This window comes from Gobius niger (assembly GCF_951799975.1).
Source record: "Gobius niger genome assembly, chromosome: 5".
Lineage (NCBI taxonomy): Eukaryota > Metazoa > Chordata > Actinopteri > Gobiiformes > Gobiidae > Gobius > Gobius niger.
In genome coordinates this window covers 26,261,961-26,287,513 of record NC_136856.1, presented here as the reverse complement: position 1 = coordinate 26,287,513, position 25,553 = coordinate 26,261,961, and the positions used below count along the sequence as shown (strand labels likewise).

At 41.4% G+C, this 25,553-nt stretch overlaps 1 protein-coding gene across 10 annotated transcripts in view; it reads right to left on the bottom strand.

The window, feature by feature from the left end:
• Nucleotides 1-25,553, bottom strand: part of LOC306963637 (LIM and calponin homology domains-containing protein 1-like) — a 102,235-nt gene that overhangs the window by 50,369 nt on the left and 26,313 nt on the right. For all 10 annotated transcript variants that reach the window (XM_079557240.1, XM_079557235.1, XM_079557238.1 and 7 more), the window contains exons 2-4: nt 19,338-19,408; nt 14,294-14,363; nt 7,191-7,297 (exon numbers count right to left, since the gene is read on the bottom strand). In XM_079557240.1, the coding sequence (XP_079413366.1) occupies nt 7,191-7,297; nt 14,294-14,363; nt 19,338-19,408 (248 nt within the window). The remainder of the gene's footprint in view (nt 1-7,190; nt 7,298-14,293; nt 14,364-19,337; nt 19,409-25,553) is intronic.

Below are 25,553 nucleotides of genomic sequence, written 5' to 3'. Positions count from 1 at the left end.
CTACTCCATTGAGTTGACCATCCAGGGTTACACGGCGCTCATCAGTGAACAAGACTGTTTGAAAATGAGTCCTCATGTATTTCTGAGCCACTGCAGCCGTTTCTGTTCATCAGCATTCAATTAACAGTTTAGGGGAGGCCCGGATAGAAGGTTTATGCACAACTGCAGCCTCTGGAGGGTCCTACACCTTGATGTTTGGGAGACTCCAGAGGCACCAGCAGCTTCAAATACCTGTTTGCTGCTTTGTAGCATCTGTTCTCTTAATCTGATGTGTTTGTCTGGCAGAAACCGTCCATATTGTGCCTTTATCGGCACAAAACGGAGTGTGCTCTGAATCATCCACAAATCTCTTATATGTATGATGATTAAGCTTAATCTTTCATGAAATATCGAAGGTTTTCATATCTAGACCAAGGCATTCAACTATTTCACACTTTTCATCAGCAGAAAGTCCCTTTTTCTTTACCATATTGCTTAAAAATGATGATCTGCATAATAAAGTGGAACACCCTTTTCAGTAGTTTTTCCCTTAACTGGGCTTAACCTGACAACTAATAATCCCAGGTCTCTGAGATTTATGTCAGTGATTCATAGAGCCCCAAGACACAATACCATCCATGCGTTTCATTATTATTATTTTTTTTTTTTACCTTTTTGACACAAAAATCCAATTTGCATAATAATTTGGAACGCAGTGTATATAATTGTGCCGAAGGTAAATGCATTGGTAGTTAAGTCTGCTGTTCAAATGACATCATGTAGCTGTTTAGATTAAACTTTTGCCTTGTTGTAGGTCTGATGCTCTGGGAATCACAGTTGTCTGTAATGCTAGTTCCGTAGATACTTGCAGATACGTGGTTACTTGATTTTATTTAGTCTGTCAAGAAGCAGTAAATGTGTTTAAGTGGATCTGATAGTAGGCACGAACACGGTGCAAGTTAGAACATTTAATCAACCACTAGGATGACTGAGAATCTACATTGTTATAAGTAGAAAGGGGGAGTGGGGTCTCTACTGTCCTATATCTCCAAACCAGCGTGTTCCAACCACCTCTTGATGGTGCAGTAGATGTTCTTGTTGTCATGTCTGAATAAACAGCTGTCTAAAGTGAGAGGGTGAGGCAGCCCATTCACGGCACTCAGCTCCAGCACAAGAGCATCCCAAGCAGCGCTTACATAACCACCAGAAATAGCCCAGAACAATGAAGTCAATGTTTCCTCTCTGATAACGCTCCGGGTGCGACAACAAAATAATAATTAAAGCCGCACGCGGCGATAAAGGCCCTCGCCCCTGGCGCACTCCCCGCTCGCTCTCGTCCCTTGCGACCACTCTTCATCACACTAGGTCCTTGCGAGCCCCATGATTGAACTCGCTCATTTTGACGCGAAAATCCCTATTAAGTTGCATTATTCTGCTTTATATGCGAAAGTCCCTTTAAGTTGCATTATTCTGCTTTATATGCGAAAGTCCCTTTAAGTTGCATTATTCTGCTTTATATGCGAAAATCCCTATTAAGTTGCATTACAGTGCATTATATGCGAAAGTCCCTTTAAGTTGCATTACAGTGCATTATATGCGAAAGTCCCTTTAAGTTGCATTACAGAACATTATATGCGACAGTCCCTTTAAGTTGCATTACAGTGCATTATATGCGAAAGTCCCTTTAAGTTGCATTACAGAACATTATATGCGACAGTCCCTTTAAGTTGCTTTATAGTGCATTTTATGCGAAAGTCCCTTTAAGTTGCATTACAGTGCATTATATGCGAAAGTCCTTTTAAGTTGCATTATAGTGCATTATATGCGAAAGTCCCTTTAACTTGCATTACAGTTTATTATATGCGAATGTCCCTTTAACTTGCATTACAGTTTATTATATGCGAAAGTCCCTTTAAGTTGCATTACAGTGCATTATATGCGAAAGTCCCTTTAAGTTGCATTACAGTGCATTATATGCGAAAGTCCCTTTAAGTAGCATTATAGTGCTATTGTGAAAATCCCTATGTAGTGGCATAATTGTGTTGTAATTGCAAAAATCCCTATTTTGTTGCAGAAACTGTAAGAACTGTTGAAATTGCAGAAACTCTTAACACTGTATAAACTGTTAAAATCACCAGTATCCTATTAAAATGCCGGCAAGAAAAGAGAAAGCATTAGAAAAGTGCCACAGCCATATTTGAACCAGCAACCTCCTACATCAAAGACAAGCACACTATCACTGAGCTGTAGGTCCATGGTAGTTGGACTGTGATGTGCGCTAGTTTTGTCTAAGTTATCGAGCAGAAGTTAGTTCCCAGCATCCCACTGGAGGAGAGAGGTAGCTTCAAGTCATGCCCCCCCCCCTCCCCGTTTTTAATGAGTGTGGGACCATAGGCAATGATGCATGTTCTTACCGGAAGGTGTTGAGTCCAAAAGGAAATAAAAAACAGTTTAGGTTGGGATTTGATCCAGCAACCTCCTGCACACTAGCTCAGCACTCTACCAATGAAGCTACTCAGGTTGAGTGAACTTCTACGAAACGTCCCACAATCATGTGTTTTAGGCTGTGACAATGTGTGACTGCTTGGGTTTTCTAAATTCACAGGCTGAAATATGATCCCAGCAACACACTGGAGGGGTCATTTCCCTGTTTTTAATGAGTGTGGAACCATCGGCGACGATGCATGTTCTTCCCAGAAAGTGCTGAGTCCAAAGAAAAAAAAAAATGAAAAAGAGTTAAGGTCAGAATTTGATCCAGCAACCTCCTGTACACTAACCCAGCTCTCTACCAATGGAGCTACTTAGGCTGAGAAAAATATAGCGATGTGAAATAAATGTCATGAGAGACTCCGCACTTGTGTGTTTGCAGGAAACGGATTAACAGTTTAGAAAATAATATATTGTATCATTTTGTAATTGGGGTAAATTCCTGGCTGCCCAAAGAATCGTTGAGAGGGGGTTTCAGCCCTGCAGCACCCTCGATATTGAAGCAATTATTTGGTAAGACCCATATAGTATGAGGAACACACAGAGAGACGGACAGGAAACAGTCGAATTGAACTTCCTGTGATTGTACAGTTGACAAAAACGTGACTTTGGAGGCAAAAACGTCCAAATTAAAGCTGATGTCTGTTACAGAGGGGTAGTATAAGTATATACGAGTCCAAAAGTGTAGCTTTTGTGAAGAAAGGGGGAAATGTGGAATACTGGCGAATTTCAGGAGAAACTCTGACAGAGGCCAACACGCTGCCAGGCTAAGACCTCTGGCGATTTTCACGGAGGATGGGCGGGCCACTTACAAGCCACTTCAAAGACATTTAAAAGGCATTTTTGGCGATAGCGGCTGCGTGTGCACAGCATTAGGTCCAGGTGTGGAATGTGCACGCGCGCCGGATTGGGTCCGTTCCAATCCGGCCAAGTCTGTGAAAGATATAAGGCTTTGAAATTTGCTGAAAATGGCCTCTCAGTTGCGGCCTTGTCATGACCACGCCCAATAGTTTAAAAAAAATGTAGTTGATGATTTTGAAAGCCACATGGGTTGGGGACATGTTGGCCAAAATTGGAGGCGTTCCATTGAAAACTCGGGGATCAGGGGCCAGAAGTTCAAGAGGTACGATTTTGAAGGTTTGAGGTTCGGGCCAAGATGGCAAGACGGCGGGGTCATAATATCATTTTTGACATGTCCTGACATGGTCTATGTCCCTGGCCAATGTCACTTTTGTACCATGATTTTTTTTGCGACCGCTACTCCATTAGGTCAATGTAAACTGCCTGTTTGAGGGGGCGCCACAGAGCCATCTTTTATTATTCTCTCTCGCGAACCCCACCCAAAATTAGAGCTTGCGGAGCACTACGTTTTGACCCCTGTTACTTGCGAATCGGTTGACGTTTGCTACGTGAAATCTTGCGTTTTCGTCCCCCGTTAACGGTTTTAATTAGTCCCTCGCGGGACACTGTGTGTCCGTTGCTCGGGCCTAATAACGTCTATAATACTTGTGAGTCCCATTTTAGTCAGGGGGGGGGGGATTCCTCATCAAGTACTGTTTTTTTTGTTGACCTTACTTTGCTGTTAACAAACCCCGATCTTCTCCATCTTTCAAAAAGATGCTTCAGGTCTGTTGGAAGTTCGACTTATCGCTCGGTAAGTAAAAAGGACGATAACATTTTTAGTCTTGGTAAATGCACGATAAGTGCATCATAGACATAATAATAAATACAGAAGAACACGATCACAACGCTGAGCGGAGCATCCATCCAACCTGTCTCCCTGTCTCCCATTCAACACATCGGCCGTGTCCCACATCTATCCAGATCATTAATAGATCAGCACTGCCTTTGGAGAGAGGCGGGGTGTAAACAAAATGCCGCGCTACAGAGCAGGGCCGATGCCGCCGACACGTTCTGTGAACTTTATCACGGAGAAAGAGGGACTCGTGTGAAAACAATTGGAATTCCTGCCAGACGAACGCATCACGGAGAGAATAAGAACATTAATGCAGCTGCAGGTATGTCCAACGTGAGTGAGAACTGTCAGAACCAAACAAAACCACCGCCCAGTCAGTGTCTCAGAGCTACTGTTAGCGAGAGGAGCCTGACCACTTTAACCACTATCCAAATACAAGCACAATAGTCCTGATAACATTACTCAGTGCTTAGATCTACATGTTACTCTTCTACACTGTTCAAAAGACAGAGAAATGCTGCAGCAGCTTCACAAACAGTCAACAGGTTTCCGCCAATAATCAGCCTGTGTACAGATTATTTTGAAAAGAAAAGGAAAAACAAAACGCTACTCTATATTTGCAGTAATGCATGTATTATCTGAATCCATACATTTAATATAGGGCTGCAACTAACGATTATTTGGTAATCGATTAATCTACCGATTATTTTCACAATTAATCGATAAATCGCTTGACCGGTGCATGAAAATTGTATTTTTTCAATTTTATTTATCACAAAGAGCTAAAGTGGCATCACTTGGACATGTTGATGGAGTAAACTTAAGGTGAATGTTTGTTGGAGGCCAATTCTGCCTCTGATTGGATGAGACACAAACAGATATTTATGAAATGTTCAATGTACAAAACACAACAGACCCTAACTTTAAAAACAAAGTGGGTTTGCATAAAAAAACAAAAACATGTAGGTAATTTTTGCTCTATTTGAGTCTGTGTTTACTAGAAAACGATGAATCGATTAGCTGTTGATTAACTGATTAGTTGTTTCAGCCCTAATTTAATATACATGTAATTGTAACCAGATTACAAAAGTGTTTTGTAGGAAATATTTAACCAGAATAATGTAGATGACATATAAATATTATTGTCATTGGGATATTTTTAAAGATGATATATTGGCTATTTAAAAAAAAAATGTTGTGAAAGGCCTAGTTCAAACACAGAACCTGGTGAGAGCGTAAGTTATGTAAAAAGCTGGTGAAGCACAGATGGATATAGTGTTCGAGAATATGTCGACCCTTTTAGTTTTAGTAAGGTGCTAGTATTGAATGCCAAAAGTTCAATACATTTCAATTAAAATAGTTGCTTACAGTTTTCTTTTCATTGCCTAGTATTTCCATTATACTCAATATTATCGTTTATCACGATATATATACCAAAAATACTTCACCCTAAGGAATTGAGAGAAAAGTTCAATTGTGCTTTATCCATTGACCTATATGTTCTGGTAAACTTCCCTGTAAGTTCACATTTATGTCAAAACATGCTCGATGCAGATCCGATCTTGCAGGGGGCAAACCAAACCGGTCTGTCTAAACATCCCGAAGGGCTCACTCACTGTGCACATGGATGAGCACATGGTCCCATCGCGCTCTGACAGAAGCAGTCGGGCCACCCCATCGAGGCAAGCCCAGGTTTGACTCTTTTCTCTATCTTTCCTGCCACGTTATCATTATCCATATCTTCAAATCTTCAAACAATCATTTCAATATTACCTTCAGTCAGTATCCTCCACCTCGGACCAACAAATCAACACTCTGACACCGAAGAGCAGAGTGTTGGACTACCCAGAACCATTATGCGCCCACATATTGATAACAGCCAATACATTCAATACGACCGTTACCAGGCAACACAGTGGCTGAGTGGAGGAGGCAGGCTGTCCAGAAACCAGTTGTGTTAAAACAAAAAAGGCCTTTGTTGCTTTAAAGACACAGCCTTGTACAAACTTCCATTTACTCCCAACCACTTGTTTGTATTGGCAGTGAAGTGCCCCGATTGTCTAACGCAGAGAATAATAAGCCTGTCACTCAATGGCACAGGCCTATCAGCGGACGGACACAATGCCTGGATTGTGTTTAATAAAAGAATATCTAAGTGTGAATTAATGACAAAAACAAACAGGTTGAAGTGTTTGTTGATTTAACTCATTTGAAATCCGTTGTATAATTGATCATGTCATTAGCATTGTATTATATAAACTAATAGGTACTTACTCAACAAAATTGTGCTAAAGACACAAATGAAACACCAGGTACAAAAAACTGTTTCAAAACTACAACTAGGCATGAAACAGTATTGGTAAATCAAATGTCAAGATGTTTTTGGCAGTTTAAAACGCAACTGAAGTGGTTTTGTTACTTCAGTGCAGGCAACAGGAAGAAATTAGAATCGGAAAGAAAAATGTAAACAGCAGCAATTCTGCGTAGCCTCTACTTGCATTTTTATTTAGCAATTTTAGTAAACAATAAATGATTGAACAATGGTAAATATGCGAGACTATAGCCCACGCAGCTAATTTCCATCTCTCGTCCTTGCAAACATGACATTTGGCCATTGTTAGAGTGACTTCCCATCCTCGTCTATTATTCTAAAGTGCATGTGGCAGGTTTTACTGCCCGTTTTACAAGACCATGCAGTACATTGCCAAAAGTATTCAGACACCTGCCTTGTCTCACGTACAAACGTCAGCAACATCGCAGTCTTAATCCATAGGGTTTAATATGACTTCCATGCGGTTTACGAGTGTGTTTATGGGGATTTTTAACCCTGAGTGCATTTGTGAGGTCACACACTGATATGGACGAGAAGGCCTGCAGCTCTGTCAAAGTCAAAGTTTTAACATAAAATAGTGTGCGTAGAACTCATTAGGCGTGAACGCATCTCTTATGAACCTTACACTAATTCTGCACACTAAAAATCTAATTCCAGAAACACAATAGAGCATAAAGAGCGCAGCGTGAGACTCACCTGTCAGTCGGTAGAGTGGGTGTGTCCTGTAGGTCTCCAGGGTCGAACAGCTGAGATCCCTTCAGTCCTAACTCCTCACAGCCGCGTAGGAAAGCACTCAGGTTGTCCTAATAAAAACAATACAAAACATACTTCAACAACTACTGCATCAGCGTGTGGTTCTTAGCAGATCAAATTAGGTTCATTCACTGCACTAGGGATCAGTGCTCGGGATTGGGCAATAGAGGTAATCTCGTTAATTCACTTTAAACCAATTGAGTGGTGATAGTGTGGACTAAGAATAAGCACAACAGGCCTTCAAACACGGTCAAAGACGAAACTCAACGAGGTTTTATGATTGGTACTTTCTTATCTTGTTTTAATAAAAGTTCCACAATTTTGCAAAATCGGCTTTATTTTCATTTTTCAGCATGTCCTCTGTCCTCATCAAAACCGTACCTGAAGCGCTGTTTGTGCACGTTTCAGTAATCCTCACTTCTGATCCTATTTCTGTACATTTCCTGTTCAGATTAGCATGTTTACCTATTTAAAAATCTGGTTTACTGATGTTAGTTTAGATACAGTATAATGATATTTGGCCTAATTTCACCAAAATATGTCGTTTTCAAATCACAAGCACACCAAATTCAATGTCAGAAATTTACAAAAATATTGTCTCAAAATCATCTCGTGAGCTCCACTTCAGTGTCCCGTGACCTCCCAGGGGGTTCCGAACCCCACTTTGGGAACCACTGGTTAATTGCACAATGTGGCAACGCTATTTACATTTACTCTGAACTTATGAGTACCACTGCTTAGCTTCCTTTCCGTAGTCCCTCTGGGGGTAATACAAGTGTCAATGGGATGATTGAGGGGTCTTTCATCTCCCCCTGGTGTCTCTGGCCAGAAAACCACAACCGCAACTTTCCTGCCTATGGGTCGGAGTCACCAATACACACTAATGGAATCACGAAGAAGAAGCAAACAGGTTAACAGGCAAAGCTAACTGTGGGCTTGAGTGTTTGAGTGCAAAAAATATCTCCCTTTGTCTTTTCTGTCAGCGTAGTATTTACTCTCATGGACAATTAATGAGTAAAAATCCGTAACATGTTACGGCACCTGCAGTGGCGCTTATGGCCTCTAGGGGCATGAGTTACTTAGGTCTGCTTTAAAATATCTGAGATTCTAGTGGTATTGTCAAGTTTTACTACAGTAATATCAAAGCTTTGGTGCCCTAAAGTAAATCAACAAAAGCTTGAATGAAGCATATATGTTCAAGTTACATGCATTTCATTTCTTATCATCTTGACAATGTCAAGGTATACTTTCCTCACAAGACATTTACAAGGAATGTATCATGGAAATTGTCGTCCACATGTTTTTTTTGCATATCTCAGCTCCAGAGTGACGCCCTAAAAAAGCTAATTTAATTAATCTAATCTAAAGTAACAATTCTGGCTGTCCACTGCAGTTCTTTCCCTTCTCCAATATTCACCAACCCACACAATCAGTGTCCACAAAATCTCTATACCTGCTCCAGAAAGGTGACACCGGCTGGTTGTCCGATTATTCCACTTTGACCACAGGCTCTATTCCTTCATACATTCCTGCAGAAATCCACCTGTTTCCCCTCGCTCCGTGTCGCCTGCTTCGGCTCACTCCGCGCTGCTCTGAGCTGCTCTTTGTCAGAGGGAACTTGAGCCGCGTTGTGCTCCTGTTCCCAGCCTCACTCTGCTTTTGTCTGTCGCTCTCTTTCTCTCCCCTCCCTCCCACAAACCCCTCTCTCTCTCTCTCTCTCTCTCTCTCTCTCTCTCTCTCTCTCAGTTGTTCACAGAGAGTCAGTTCCAACTCTCTCGCCCTCTCTGGGTGTCACCGTTTCCTCTCCACCCTGATTGTCGCAGTTGCACTATCTCTCTCCCACACCAAAAGCACAACACAGTGAGTTTAAGCAAATAAACACTGCACAAATGTGTTGCAATACCTGCTTGCAGAGTTTAACCCATCAAGAACCAGAGTCATATTAATATCTGCACTGTAATAACAATGTAGAAGACCAATAATCATTCGAGAAGAGGACAAACGTTTAGCTGAGCTTCGACTACAGATTGACTCAAGCGCGCCTCATTTTAGCCAATCACAGGCAAGTCTCAAAACAACACGCTGTTGGGAGAGACCATGCGAACTCCACACAGAAAGGACCCCACCTGGGAGTTGTTGTGAGGCAAGAGCCCAAAGCACTCAGCTACTGTGCCGTGTGGTTTGAGGCGTGGGGAGCAAATTGTCAGACCAATTCTCTATAGGTTCTCTTTTCCACTTAAGTTTAATGCTGTGGGATAATGCAAAAATCACAATCAATCTAGAATTTTGTTTCTTTGCTGGAGAATGAGGATTGCGTAATATCTGATGAACAGGCTCAGATGTTGTTGGCAACATCTGACACGTGCTGTGTGCATTCTAGTAGAAACCTGCCCGTGGTCTTGAGCCAAGTTTGCGTCTGTAGGCGGCGCGTAGGAGTACCACTTGAGCACTTCTGCCGAATTCTATTCAAGGCCGACGCACGGTTGACTACAAACGAATAAAACGGCTTTGATACACTTGTTCTCACGATCCTCTTCCATCCGAAGGAACCGTTGCTGCGAGCCCTCCCTGCGGCGGCTTCCTGTGTTTTTGGGACAGGGCCATGGGTGCTCCCCCGGTGAGCCAACCCCACCCTCGAGCTCTCATCCTCCCACACATGCAACACACAACAACAGTGCGGCCAATGGAGGTCTCTCTGGTCAGCGCTGTACACTTATTTATTGTTATTTATCAATTAATTCTGACCAAGAATAAATGAGTAGAACGTGCTTTGTGTTTCCTGTTCTCCCTGAGCCCTGGGCGGGTTTCCTCCTGGTGCTCCGGTTTCCCCCATTAAACCAAAACATGCACAATAGCTTGATCCTTTAGCTTGATGTCCACTGCTCCTGACAGGTTGCCTCATTGGGACTGAAAGGAAATTTTAACCCTGAACTTCTGTCATTGCAACATTGTCTATGCTAGTGTAACAACTGTCAAATAACCCCATGCGTCCCATGTATGTCGTATACTGTACAAACTGTACTGGGCTGGCTGTATCCTGACTTTCTTTTGGCTTCAAAAGTCTGCAGATTAAGGGACACAAGTCAACAGACTCAAAAAAGAACTCAAAAGAAGAAGTCAAAGCCCTGAATGATATTTTGCATTGCTTAACGTTTAAATATATTTTTAGAATTCCCATTCTCTTTAAAATATTGTACACAGTCAAAATCATCAATTGTATCTTACTAAATCTTTAAAGACAACACTCAATTTTTAAAGATTGTGTTTAATTTGGGTTGACACTGGTAGCGTGGCAACTCCCCTTTACTTCAGCAAATCAGTAAATCAGTTCCACCATCAGTCGTTTATTTGTAGCCCATGTCGCAAATATGGAATCCCACTCAATAATAATCAAACACCAAGTGTGTTTTGACAATAATATCACATTATAAAGCTACAAAAAGATTTTGCATAAAATAGGCCCTTTAATCTGCAAAAACACTATACTGAAACCAGCCAAATGTGGAGTTTCCTGTTGTGCAACAATCTGCAAAAATCTTTTAATGAGCCATGAGTTTTCTCTTTGCCATTCGATATCACACGGACACACTTTCCCAGTCAATACAGCTCCACCACAAACCAACATATTTAAATGCCTTTAACATGTAAAATAATCCTCATAATCCTTCAAAGCTACTATAAAGTTCTCCTAATAACAAATACATCACACCCCGACTCCCACACTAAACAGCCCCAATGAATTAGGTCAGACTATCTTTCCACTTGATCTCAATGAGTTTAGTCTACAACATCAGCATACCTGGCGAACCAACCGCTTGCACAAAAGACTACGATCCAGCGAGACTCATTTTCCCATTAGCCCCTCAAACAGGAAGAGGAAGTGGGGAGTCGCCTGCTGTGGTTTTATTACGATCGCGCAGATAACAGCATTCTTTGTTTATGCTTCTCGCCTCCCTAATTACAGCCATGCGGAGGCCAAACAAGCTCCAAGGAGGAAAAGACAAAATTATGTAACTTCGAGCTTTGAAAGGGTCCGATTGTCCAGTCATCAACCTCCATAGGATTTGACAGATTTTATATGTTTTCTCATTATGCAAGAGTAAAGAGTAAACTCAACATGCGAGAATGACTCAGTGCCCCTCCGGACCAATTAGCGGGGGTCACTTCTTGTTTTGCAGTGGACAAATGCAATCAAAACAACCTCCAGCCAAATACAGGAGGCCTAAAAGTCTTACGGTGTGTGTGACAGGTCAACAGTTAAAACAGGTTTGGCGTCAACAAGGCAAAGAAACAAAGTGTGCCTTGTAATTATTGACAAACAAGTGCACTTTAGCATTTCCAACAATGCTTTGGACACGTATGGGAATTTGATGTTCTTGCAGCGCAACATTGTTTTCATGACACAGCCCAGAAAGTCCTATAGATGGATTTCACAGTGGTGTATAGCAAGGATTGTCGCCATAGCAATTCACCATTTTTAAATAAATTATTGGATATTATTATGAATAGAGACAAGCACAGAAATCACAAAAAAAAAAAAAAAACGCTGTTAACTCTGTGTGCCTGTTCCTACAAATTTAAATTCACATTATTTATCCGTTAAAAATGTCACTTGCAGGCCCAATAAAAACAGCACGTGCACAGGTATCAACCAATCAGCCAATAAATACATACAGGCCTATAAATAAAAGTGTAGTACATCTGTTAGCTTCTGTTAGCTTCATATCGGCTTCTGTTTCAATTGAGCGTTCTATCCGCATACAAATGAATTCTGAAGGCCGTCCCTATATTACCTAGAATCTCCTAAATGTGGTTGATGGGTTGACACAAAAGCTGAAAACATCTGGATCATTCATAATTTGCGATATTTGATGGCTAATGCTAATATATGCTAACTGTCCTCGAACGCCGCAGGCTAATCGACCAGCAGAACAAAAGTTTGGAGTGAGCGAGAAAGCGGAGGTTACTCTTTGAACTGCAATGCGGTAAACTAAAGAAAGCTAATCACGGGCTAAAACAAAGCTAGGTGGCCACAGCTAGAGGAACGACTTCGCAAATAGAGCTTGAAAAACATGCTGTTTGGAGAGGTTTGTCAACGGTGCAGTGGTATGTTCTTTTTGCTATAGTTATCTGAACTGTTACGATGTGACGTTAACATACAAGACACCTATTCAGTTTGGTGTTTAATGTGTTACGTTAGCAAACCGTACGCCTATTCAGCCTGTTGCTTTTTTCTTATTAGGCATTTTATGGCTAATGTGTCTTATACTCCGGAGCGACTTATAGTCCGGAAAATACGCCAAGTATCATTGTGGCTTGTAAACATTAATACTCACATTTTATGATTTAAAATAATGTTGATGGAAAAAACAAGCTCCCTCCACTGGCAGCAAGGGGGAATGAGCCATGGCAGCGATCCCTCTTAGCTAACGTTATGCTAACAAATGGCTTTTTTTCGCTGCTGTAGTCAAAAGTAAGACAGTTTAGGCAAACGAGCTAGAGCCTATCTTCTTAAACGTGCCTTCAAAGTAAGATTATTTCCCACTTATACCACTTTATTCTACATCTGCGCAACACTGCACAACTGGAAAATCACATTTTTAGGGGGGCAAATCTAAACAGCCCGTCAGTCAGCTATAGTGACACCCACAGATAAGTCTATTTTTCTGACCAGCCCACACTTCCTTTAGTCTTAGGCCTGTGAGCTCAGTATTACCTACACCCCCTTGCAATCCAGTCAGGAACTCCCTCCTTAGTCCCTTGCCCCAAAGCGCTCCCCATTACATTGACCTGTCCACTCTGCAAAGCATCGACTAAATACAGTATAAAGTTCAGTGTTGTTACATAAAGGTGAGTGCCCTGCTGGAGGAAAAGCTTGTGTTTACATGTCAACCCAAGCTCCTGAAAGGCTACTTCATTCACATCAATGTCTTCATTTGTCATGAAAGAGTCCTTCTGTACTTCACTCCAATGTTTTGCGTAGGTTATTTTATAAGCAGGATGTGAGGAAAGTTGGATAAACACCACGCAGTATGGCCTTTCCTTTGATGAGAATGCTTTATAGAAATAACAGTTTATTTAGCCGGTGACTTGATACACGGAAGCCTCCGGATATTCAAAAGCACAATGTCAAACATGCTGTTTGATACAAAAGGGCTCCTGACACGCTGTTTGGCCCTTCGAGCTGGAAATTGAGGAATTGGCAGCTACCGGTACATGAAATTAACCTATGATTAAGGTTAGGGACGGCAAATGTCGTGTAAGTTGTGTTTCACTCACACATATCTTCCACATATGTTTAGGAACTAGAAGGTCTTGGCTTTCAAATGAGGTATCACACTGGCATATAGGCTGTAAGCTCTCCTGTCAATACGCTTTGGGATTTGGATATGCATAATTGCTAACCCAAAGTTGGCAGGTAACAAGTTCGAACCTTGTAAATAAGATACAAGAGATTCTCCAGTTCCCACATCCATCATAGCAGAAATGCTTTAGTTTACCATAGAGAGTATTTACATGAGTATCTCAGTTATTATCAGAAGTTTTTAATGTTCCAGTGTTGTCTGTGATATATAAACGCAGTGTCCCAAATATAGAAACACAAAAATAGCATTTTCCCAATAATGACAAACCTGAATTCTCCAGCTGGGATTCTTCAACAGTAACCGTGATTTATTGGCACGTATGCACTATTTCATATTTCATATATTTATTTAAATCAGAAGAGGTCCTATTTCTGGAGTAAAGAGGAGACTGAGTTTTTTCTTTTAACAGTGAAATCACAAAAAGTACTCAATATTTTTTAGATGAAAAGAAGGTAATGCTGATTTATGTAAAACTGTCGCAGACCATTTAAAGGTTTCTGATTTTCCTACCCACGCTGTCAAACAGGTGTGTTCGTGATGGAAAACCTCAAATGTCTATAAGTAACATTTTTAAAACAAAATGTTAGTTCTTCATTGTAAAACTACCCAGGAAACGATATCTAGTCCATCACTGAGCCACTGCAGAATAAGAATAAATGAAGAATAAATGGAACAACTCACCTGGCCAGCTATTGGAGTAGGAAGTCTGTTGATTTTCTTCACCAGGCCAGGTTTAATGGAATTCAGTAACCTGACAAGACACAAGAATCTGACATTATTTCCATGTATTGTTGAATGGGACATTAACAGACACAAAAAATGGCAGCTGTCAGAATAATATAGTGGGCAGTCTATAGGGTAACTGTCATACCTGAGATACAGTACCTTTGGGCAAAATAGACATAGAAGTGTGGGAATTTTTTGTCTTTTACATTGGCTAAACTTACTGCGTGCCTCTGACTGTGTAGTTTACACTGAGAAGTACATTCAATGGACTTGAGCAACCTCTGGGATTTGTTTACAAGTCCCAGTGCATTTCGTGTCAAAGCAGCGCACATATGTGAGAATATACTGTACATCCTGTCAGTCAGAATGAGCTAAACTTGCGACTAATTGTGTCGAGATATAATACAGCATGGGAAACTGAATAAACCATACAGACAACCTAGCTATCTAGTATAGGAGTAAGTTCATCATGCATAAAATTAACTATATACTAAATGCCCTATGTATTTATGAAAACCTTATACCTGACAGAAAGACATACTTTTTTTATCAGTATCTATTGTAGGAAAAGGTGTCAATTGATTTCTATGTAGGCCTATTTTTTTTTCTCTATTCACCAGCAACGCCTCGCACTGATAAACCTACTGAGTGGCTCTCACAGCGCTACAGTGAGAACTTTATCACACTCCTCCTCCAGGCTGGAACTGACTGTCAGATGTGAACTTCCCGCCTCTCTCTCTCCAACTCTCTCTCCAACTCTCCCTCTCTCTCTCACCATGTCTCCAGTTTCATCCTTTGTGCATGTTTTCATCAGAGGAAATAGTCCCGCGACTTAGCCCTGCAGAGGAAACCCACGCCTGGATACTGTTACGGTGTTGGATATCGGCGAGTCTGTGATGTGCAGTGAAGGTTTTGCGGTTATTTTGTCATAAACACTTGTAATCAGGCCCGTTTTGGAGAACCCAGCCGTATTTCTTACAGAAAAACAGACTTGAGGGGTGGGTGTATGCTAAGCTCTACAATATGGTTCAGTAAGGGAAGAAGAAATGTGATAGGTGATATGTAAACAAAGCAAAAACTATGATTTTGAAAGTTGTTGGGTTATTTCACAGCTCACAAACAACTGTTCTAGCTTTAGGCCTGACTATGGACATGACTTTGTCCACTAGGGCTGCACAGTTAACCTTTATCTAATCGAAATTGCCTCCAGGCGCTAAGTTTTTGTTTTTCCTGCCTTGCACTTCTGCCTTTTGAGTGATACATGTTTGGCATTGCCCCTTCAGGACGTGGTGGAGGGGTTTGAGCACCCGAATGATCCTGGGGCTATGTTGTCGGGGGCTTCGTGCCCCTGGGTCTACCAACGCAAACAGGTCCTGGGTGATGGGTCAGACAAAGAGCGGTTCAGAAGACCCTTATGAGAGATCAACAGGCCTGAGAATCGTGAGGCCGTCCTTCTGTGGACCCACCACCTGCAGAAGGAGCCATAGGGGGCTGGTGCTATGTGATTTGGGAAGCTTGGACAGCTACCTCCACGACCCGGAAAAGGACACATGGAAGAAAATGGATGGATGGATGTTTGGCATTGGCAATCAGAATGAACAAGCCTCGTTGCCTTTGGCTGCTGCCAATCAGAAGTGGCTGCAGGAGAATCATGATTGTCTGCGCTGCAGTCGCTGAAAACAAACTCCACTTGGGACCAGCAGGTGGTGTCACGGAATCACCATTTGTTCACAGAGCAGGTTGAGGTGGTCAAATAAAGCTGATGACCTTCATGTACGTACGCAGCATTGTATTAAACTACATCTGCGTAGGTTTCCTCCGGGTACTCCAGGTTCCCCTACCACTAAACACCTGTACAATAGACTAGGATGAATGAGAGTGTGTTTGAGAGTGCGAGTGGGACAACTAATGCAAATTATCCCAAGGCTACAATCTGGCATGGTGTGTTTACATGCATGAGTCCCATGTGTGTTCATTAACATGCACTGTCCCAACTGGATAAACAAATCACAAATCAAATCAGTAGTATGTGCAGTTTTGTTTAGCGGTATGCACTGGTTGAAGCTTGGATTGAACTGCCAACCTTTGGATTAGTAAAAACTCCACCCCTGAGCCAATACCAGAGATCTTTAAATGTTATGGCATTGGTACACAATACTACAGAGCCACGTTGGAGCTAAAAAACAATTACATTACACGTTTATAACCAAAAAATATCAATCTAAGGCAATGGCTTCTCTGACCACCACCAGGCTTCAAACTGTGTGTGTTGGACTTGTACACACTCAATATTCTAATGGGAAGTTGTGTAACCTGCTTTAATTTGCAGCAATATTTGAAGAATTCCACAGAGCAGCGGGAGATGGGCTAAATGAGTTTTGATGTCTCCAATGACAATAGAGCCACGATCCAAAGCAGGACCTTTTGGAAGTGCACTCTGTGCCCAGGAATGTTCACCAGAGATAATGTTGCTCCCTCATTAGGAACAGATGGTGGGGAATCTATTTTGTGGACAGTGGATTTTGACACAAATTAAACCATTCTTATCATTACATCTATAAGACAAAGTATGGGATCGGCGATGTAGTTATGAGGTGTTGGAGGGTGATCCGAATTGGCATGTTTACAATACATAGGCCAATTATATGCCCCACAGACAGCAACAAACAAAAGAGGACATTCTGGTTTTTAGGGCTCTTATTGTGCCATATAGTATGTCAAGTCATGACATTTGACAGTTAAAAGTAGGTAGGACTGCAACATCTTTGGAAATGTCACAATATAGTAACTTTTACATTTTTGACATGTCTTGAACTCGGAATGCCCCAGTGAGATACAGAATAGGGTTCAGTATTTCAACAGAAGGTGCTGTATTTGTGCTGGAAGAAATGAATCCTCTGCGGAAAAAAGAAAAAAAAAAGTTCCATGAAAAAGTCGCTGGAGGGCAAGCAATTTGTTCTTTTCCTTACATGATGTCTGAAGATAAATATCATCATATCTATTCCCTCTGGGATTTTCCAAAGACAATAGACATGTCTCAGCAAAGGCAACAGCAGTGCCAGAAAGTGTGTCAGGTGTTGGGTTGTGAACTCCAGCATTTTGCAAGATTTCATCAAGGTTTCTGCATGTGGTAGTCATGGTAACAATGAAACACTATGAATAAATAAACTTGAGGACCTACTTCTTTCATGATATTGTGATTTTTTCAGACCTGGACTGACCCTGGCGGGAGTTTTGCGCTCCAATTTTCTGAACCTTGGTCTTGACTCATGTATTGCACTTTTGTCTTTGTTTCCTTATAGCTAGGTCCTTCACAATGATGATAATAATAGGCAGCTCTCTCTGGTGGTCTATAAACATATTTGTCCACACACAAATAAAGTCAAGCCAATATCAGATCCATGTGGAATTTTTTATACAGAAAATTGTCCAGTTGAAGTCATAGACTGTAAAAAAAATAATGGACGTCTTATGCTCACTCCTCCCCGTTTACCATAATGACCGCGGTCGTGGGGGAATTCATGGCGGACTTACAGACTCCCCCTCCCCAGCTCTGACGAAGCATGTTCCTAAAAAGGACATACGGGCGGGATCTTCACCGTAGACTCGGCCCTTGCGTGACGTGTAGCTCGCGCTGCTCCAATGCTAACGGTCCGAGCCTCATTAAGTACGAGATTTCAAAAATTCTTTTTTACGAAAACCAGCCTGGTTTCATATATTGTGATTAACCCAGCATTATCTCAGGAGGAATATCTAGCCTAGTCTAGTGTTGAAAAAATTTAAACCATGCGTTAAAGTTGTTTTTAAGGTGTCTCAAACTCCAATGCTTTTCAAAGGGGGCCTAGTGGCGATATGGAGGTACTACAGCAATGGTGGCCCCCAGTGTCGTGGTCATAAAGCAGAGCAGCCAGCGCCCATTGGTTGAAGTGAGAAACTGGCACTCGAAGCTAGAGTTAGCATGTAGCAGGAAGCTTATGCTAGAATCATGGTTATCATTCTCAGTTTTGTATGTAGTTATGGGCTGCTGTACCACTTTGCTCCTCTAAATACCTCTGTAAGCCTATCTTTATTTAGTAGAACATCTATTCATGATCTTGCATTTGTTAAGTCGCGGTGGAGTAATGGGTGAAAGAGTAGTTCTTTTCTCTCGAGCATTACAAAGATGCCGTGTATACTGGGGGCTAACAAAGAGCTAAAAAGGCGGAAACCGAACATATCGATCTCTAAAAGCTTGAAATTACATGAACTACTGATTTTAAAAAAAATGCCTTTTTGTTCAGCACCACTTCCACACACATTTAAAAAGGCAAACATTTACCCAACATCTTTCAATTGCCAGGAGACGTCTTATGTTGCATTATTAGATTTGCAAGCTAATCACAGTTGCTAATCATCCATTAGCATTTTAGGCACCATTTTGTGGAGCATCCTGTGGTTGTAGTGATTTCTGTTGCCTCTCTGTGCCAGCAAAAAAGGCAGGGTAGATGTGCAGTTAGCTTTGTGAGTTCAATTCAGGTTCAGTTTGAAAGCTAGCACTAGCTATACACCCTTTTCATTGCATCAGCTACAAACTTGTTTTGTACTATATTGAATTGCAATGTATATGTCAAATAAATAAATAAATCCTTAAAATTTGCATCCAATATGGTGGCAGGTTATATCATGACTGACAAAAACGTTTTCATTTGGGGTAGGTAAATGAACAAAAGTAGGTCACATGGTGCTATAATACATTTTCAAAGTTATGTGTTTTATTGATTGCCTTATATTTCTAAATAGACTTATACCGCGTGAAGCTTGTTTATAATTTAAGCAAGCAACTTTTGTTTTAGTTTTAGAAATAGGTCGCACAGTCATGACTAAGGGCAAACGTAGATCTCCATTGAGAACCACTTCAACAAACCAATTTCTTATGAGAACTGATTTGACTGTGGATGTGAATGAATTAACAGTTGACCATGTTATGTGACTAGCTGAAAGTGCAAATCTGGTCACTTACTCGCATAGCAGTATCCCGTTCTCCAATCCTACTCGGAAATTCCTCTCACCAAAGCATCGTCCAGTCACGGCCTGAGGCAGAAAAGAAGAGGAAATGTCAACAACATTAGAACCAACATCTCTATTTAAAGTCAAGCCACATATTGGTGCCTTAGGAGCGCGCAATGACCAGTATCCATACCCTGAGCACGTTTGACGTGTAAATCTTATAGGATGGACCGTAGTCCGTACAAAGGGGCTGTTGGCCGTATATCAGCTCTCTCCGGGTTCACAGCACTAAACACTAACAAGCTTGGCATAAGCCGCCATCATCCCAGCGAATGGCAGTACAGGCCTAATAAGCACTGACAGGGGATTTATGCTCGAACAGTGGACAGGGCCTTTGAGGAGGGGACGCTGCTGTTTGCATGCATTTGCATGGCTTAAATGTATTATTAGCACACAGGAGGTTCATTCAAGAAGGCACATTTTCTCAAAAGGCTGTTACAGGTCAGGTATACTAACTCACTTTTACATCTTTGACACTTTAGTCTTGTTGTGTTTGTTAAGTAACTTAAAAATTATGTGTCTCGAAAATACACATAGAACTTATTCTAATTATTTAATGTTACAGTGTCAGAAAATCAGACTTTTGGGGGGATTTTCCTAGTTCTTTGATGACATGTTGAAAGCATGAAACCTACCTGAAAAAATCTTAACACGGAAAGTCTGACAACACAGTCTGCCATAGCGCCACTTTCAGACCCCGTCCCACTACAAATCCATTTATTCACACAAACACTGGCCTGCACTGGAGGGGAATCCCTTCAGACTGCTGCTATAGAAGCCAAAACAATTACCAGATTACATTTCCTTGTTCATTTATTTGCACAGCTGTGTGAGAGAGGGCTCTGGCCGGCTGAAGGCTTCTGTCAGCTCCTCGGACCACGGGGGAGTCTGGAGACTCTTACACAAGGATTGGAAGTGACTGAGGGCAAGGGCTACAGTTTATATGGCCACCACAAGGGACTAAATTACCACTATATGCATTACAACTACAGACGTGTGTTCTATTCAAATTGACGGGGCTAAAAACACCACTTGTAGATCCACTGCATTATGTAGTGAAATGTTAATAAACCTGTTATTTACATAATATCAGGTTTATTATGTGAACCTGTTTTACATAAAAACAAACTTTTTAGCTTATCCCAAGTCAATTTCTGATTTGAGAAAAAACTAAAGAGTGGGTCATCTCGTGATCGGAAGGTCGAGGGTTCGAATCCCACCTCCTGAAGGTGCACAATGTCGCTGTGTCCTTGGGCAAGACACTTCACCCACCTTGCCTTCAGTGTCTGCGTACATTGGTATATCACGAAGAAGACGCTAACAGGCTAACAGGCAAAGCTAACGCTAGCTAGCGCCACTTTAGCAGTATTTACAGCCAAGTTTGAGTGAAAAAAAATATCTCCACTGTGTAATTGGGTTGTGGCACAATGTACAATATCCCTCTTTCCACTGATCGCTGTGTAAAAAAACGCAGCTAGCAGCAGTTGCTAGTGCTTGCATCAACTAATCCGGACTGGGACAGAAACTACAGGCAACCTAAAATAATGAAATAATATTGGCCACTGTACAAGGTCTCCATGTTTGTAATTTAGTTCATGAAATGCTGTGAAAGAACAAATGATCAAACGTATTTGTAATACACACATTGTTCAGATCACTTCATTGTTTATATGAACGCAATGATCCTTAATGTTTCAGTTACAGTTTGTCAATAGAAAACCCGTTTGATATGCAACATCTCGTTTGCAAAGATGGCCATTCAATTTTTCATTCACAGCGAGCCATAGAAAGTCTAGTATCAGGTAGTATCAGATATTGGTATTCAAATCCCAAGTATAGGAGGTAAAAAAGCTGGATCGGTGCATCTCTAGCTAGGAGGCTGATGGTTCAGTTGCTGCGGTGAAAGATGAATGTTTTGCAGACAAGTGAGTGCAATGATATTAAGAATGGACTGGGAGGTGATTGACTGGAGAACGCTGTATGAGAGACTATGACTGACAGAGAGGAGGTGAAAGAAAGTAGGAACCAGGAAGAAACGGCATCTTCCTGGTTCAATTTATATGGCACTTTGAATAGCTGGCATAGCCTTTCCATTGTCCAGTCTCATGGGTCTCTAGACAACAACACTATATAGGCGCAGACAGGAAGTGGCCTCATTATTTCCCAGTTGGCTGACATTTAGCCACTGACTGACTCTGTATTGCCCAGTGGGACGGCACTTGTGAACAGGCCATTGTGTTCCTATGTCTGCCAGCTCCAAGAGATGACAGAGGCCTGAGCTCCTCAAACTCCAAACACATGTCCCAAATGCAGGCTGTACAGTGTGCCCCTGTGTGCAGAAGACACAACACCGATGGCTGATATAGAAATGAAAGAGTGAATCATTAAAGAAGGTTTCAATGGCAAAACGGAAATAGCTATATGTGGTTTCAACATACAATTTTGAAATATTTTGACCTATTGACCCAACACTGACTTGTAATGACGGTTCTTGAGATAATGAAAAGCTAAAGTCATCCAAAAGTTCTCATTTGTGAAAAGAGCTAAATCTTTTTGCTTTCTGTTCTCCATTCAATTTCAGTCATCCAAACCAAAGAAACACTATTACAGCAAAGCAACTCACAAGATAAAGCTTTTGTTTTACTATAGACAATAAAAGGGGCTTTTAGAGAATCTAAGGCCACTTTTTTGCATTTAAGTCCAGTTGGTTTGTTTTGCGAGAAGAAAAAAGCTTGTATTTACAGTACATACATATTTTCCATGGGTAAAATACAGTCACACAATAAAGTTTGAATTACTTTGATCAAAATGTGTGCAGTGATCTGTTCTCGGACAATACTGCATAAGAAATAAAATCCAAATAAAACTAGCATTCGACATGAACAGATGACAAAGATTTGGCCCTTTAAGTTCATCATCAAATTAGCTTCAGACACAACGTCGTACAGTTTATAGTTCAGGAATATGTCACAAACATCAAGTCCGCAACAATGTTTTTGGAGAGGAAGCATTTTCTGAAAGCACCAGTATCAGACATGTTTTCTAGATTCCTTGGCCTACATACTTTTATAGACTGTTCTATAAAAGTGATCCTGATTTAGCACCACCTCAGTAAATGTGTCAGATGAATGGCTGCACAGTCTAAACTGAAACCCAACTCGATGGCAATAGAGGTCAGTGTTGTAAACCATAGGCACCAAAATCCAAGCACATGTGATCTTCTCTTCGAAAGCTGTGCCTGTCAAAATGTTTACAAAGGTTAAACTCGAGTCAAGTTTGATTCAATACAACTATATTTCTGCCAAGGCTCTTGATTTTCTTAAAGTTAGAGATGCACCGATCCAGCTTTTTTGCTTCCTATACCAGTACTTGGGGTTTGAGTATCTGCCGAAATCCGATATTAACCGATACCAGGAGACGTTCCTAAAAGTATTGTGAATGAAAAAGTTGGTCCTGTTTTATTCATTGTGAGATCAATGAAGTCTAATTTTTTTCTTGAAAACACGATGTGGTCAATTATAGGCTTTATCTATTAATAAACTGTAGTGGGAAAACATTAAACAAGAATAATTGGAAAATGGCCCACTCTTTTATTAGGCTAGATCAAATCAAAGTTTCTGTCCCATCCATGATTAGTTGACCTTAGCATTAGCATGTTGCCGCTAGCTTGAGTATACTGTTGTTAGCCGCGGCATTTTGTGCGTCGATCAAAACTGCATTTGAGGAGGTTAAACTACCTCAACGATTTAATCCTCCTGGTTCTGAGCGTCAAAATGAAGTACAACATGCCAATATTCACTTAGATTTACTTGGTTAAAGTGTTTTTAAAGCGGTGAGAGCCAAAACTGGTATCGGCTCAGTATAGGATATCCCTTTATTTTATCTTTTTCTGGTATCGGCTCCGATATCCGATAACAGTATCAGATCGTGCATCCCTACTTAAAGCTTCAGCATCATGCTTTGAAGAATTAATCGTGCAGAGGCATTGAAACCAGGCATGTCCTTTTCTAAATTTGAAAAAGTATTTAAGGTCTTACAAGTAGCTAACCAGGACTATGACAAAACCCCAAAAGACACCTTATTACTTCTGTATTAAGATTGCAAAGCATATATTCATTCTTTAGATAAAATGCTTTGACTCCAATCATGCATTCAAAAGACATTAACTATTATTCCAGTGCTTAGCATAGCATTGACAGTACACTTTGCCTTAGTAAAGACTAAAAAACAGGTCAGAAAAAAAAATGTGCACAATAAAGACCCTGGAAACATCTCAATTCGAGCTGTTTTCAAAGCGCAGCAGCTTCATACAGCACGAGTGGACTCCATTAAAAGCCGAATGCATCCCTTTTGTTGTTTGCCGCGGAATGCTATTTGTCGTCTCACAAATAATCAGACAAAGCCAGCTGGATGTCCTCTGTCCTGTTTAACTTCCTCTAATGAAAGCTTTCCTCTCCAACAGCACAGTCGCTCGGAAAAGGACTCATGTTCCCTGCGAGCTCTTGAAACATAAGAACAGTCTCCACAAGATGAATTGTTGAACGATGCTGTAGCAAATAGACTTTTTGGCAAAGCAGGCCTTTCGGTGGTGTAGCGTGCTCTGTGCTGTTTGTGTGAATCAGACAACGGATGCAGAGGGGAACGTTTTACTGTAAAGTACATTAGTAGATAAAATAGTTGTTGATCAAAGTAGTTATAGTTTCTTTGATTATAGACAGGCCATCACATGAAGTGAACACAAAGGTAAGTAGGAGCAATGCCAATTTTGAACAAATTTACTCAAGCAAACATTAGAAGTTCTTGGTGACAACAAAGTGCATTATGGCCGTGCACTGGACTCTTTGGGAACTTACCCAAAGTGTACTTACTAACTTACTTAAATTGGCCTTTGCGCCGATCTAAACTGGAGAAGAAGCAAAGATCCATGTGGTATAAGCTTATTGCAGCTAGCTAAACATGCTAATCCTGTAAACAACAACAACTACCTCACAACTGTCCAGTGAACACTTTAACAGCACAATCTCGCGTCAGGCTATATCTCAAACCCACTAAATTAACAAGGCAAAAGTCAAAGTTTGAAGACAAGGCCGGCTTCTGTGACTGTTTTTTTGGGGGCGAAATCAATGCACTACTCACTACAAAGGGGACCCTGAGGCGAGGTGTGATCGTCCCGTTAAAAATCTGACAGCTGTTAGAACATAAACAGAGACATGTGCGCCCGCCCTGACACCCGCGGCCCCACCTCCCTCTGCACGCTATAAAGTCCACCTATACGTGAAGGAAGGTGATGGAAGTGCGTTACGTAATCCTGTTTACAGTATGCACGTCCTTGGGATGGCAGCCAGCAATCATTCAAATGTAGCAGCTGAGAGTGGCTAATCTGATTCTGATTACCGTAACAACAAAAGAGGATGGACAAAGAGGGTGTGCAGATGATGTCACCGACAACAGAAGCCAGGTGAGTGTCAAAGGTGAGTTATGAAATGTTAGATGTAATTTGTTTTGTTTTGAAAGGTCCCTGGTTTGAGTTCACAAGCCAAGTGCATGTTCTTTGTATGTCCAGCCAGAGATGGCGCTATAGAGGGGTGTCCTGCTGAATTTGATTGTCCAACTTGGAATCTCGCAGATTTGGCGCTGGGGCGACAACGTGGCTCTGGAAGCATAATCTTTTTTTTTTTCTATTTCTCTATTAGGGAAGTTTTGTCAAGCTTTTTGTACCCTTCCTTTCATAAAACAACGCGATAACTTTTTGACATTTTGCTGTTTTCCAGAACCAGGGTTGTATGAATCAGAGCTGATCCAAAGTGGTCCCAGCAGCACATGCATGAGAGGGTCCCCCCGCATCTTGCACAGCAGCAGTAGCGGTTCATCCAGGGGTCAAGCAGATCTGACTTCCATCAATCATCTGGGTCCATTCAGAAGCTGCCACTGGCTGCACCACAGCAGGGGCCGCACTATTGTCAGAGTGCACTGTGTTTACTCTCAGCACCGCGGCTTGTTTTAGGTCACTGGAGGCACTGGTTAAGGCCAAGGCGAAGAAAGCAGGTTAGGATTTTCTTTTTACTTTTGCTCAAAAAAAGCTTTCACTTGGCCCGACTTCTCTTTGATGCATTGCATAATCGCCTCTGTCCCTTTAAGCCGCTCCTCCCCTCGCTCCACATTACAACAA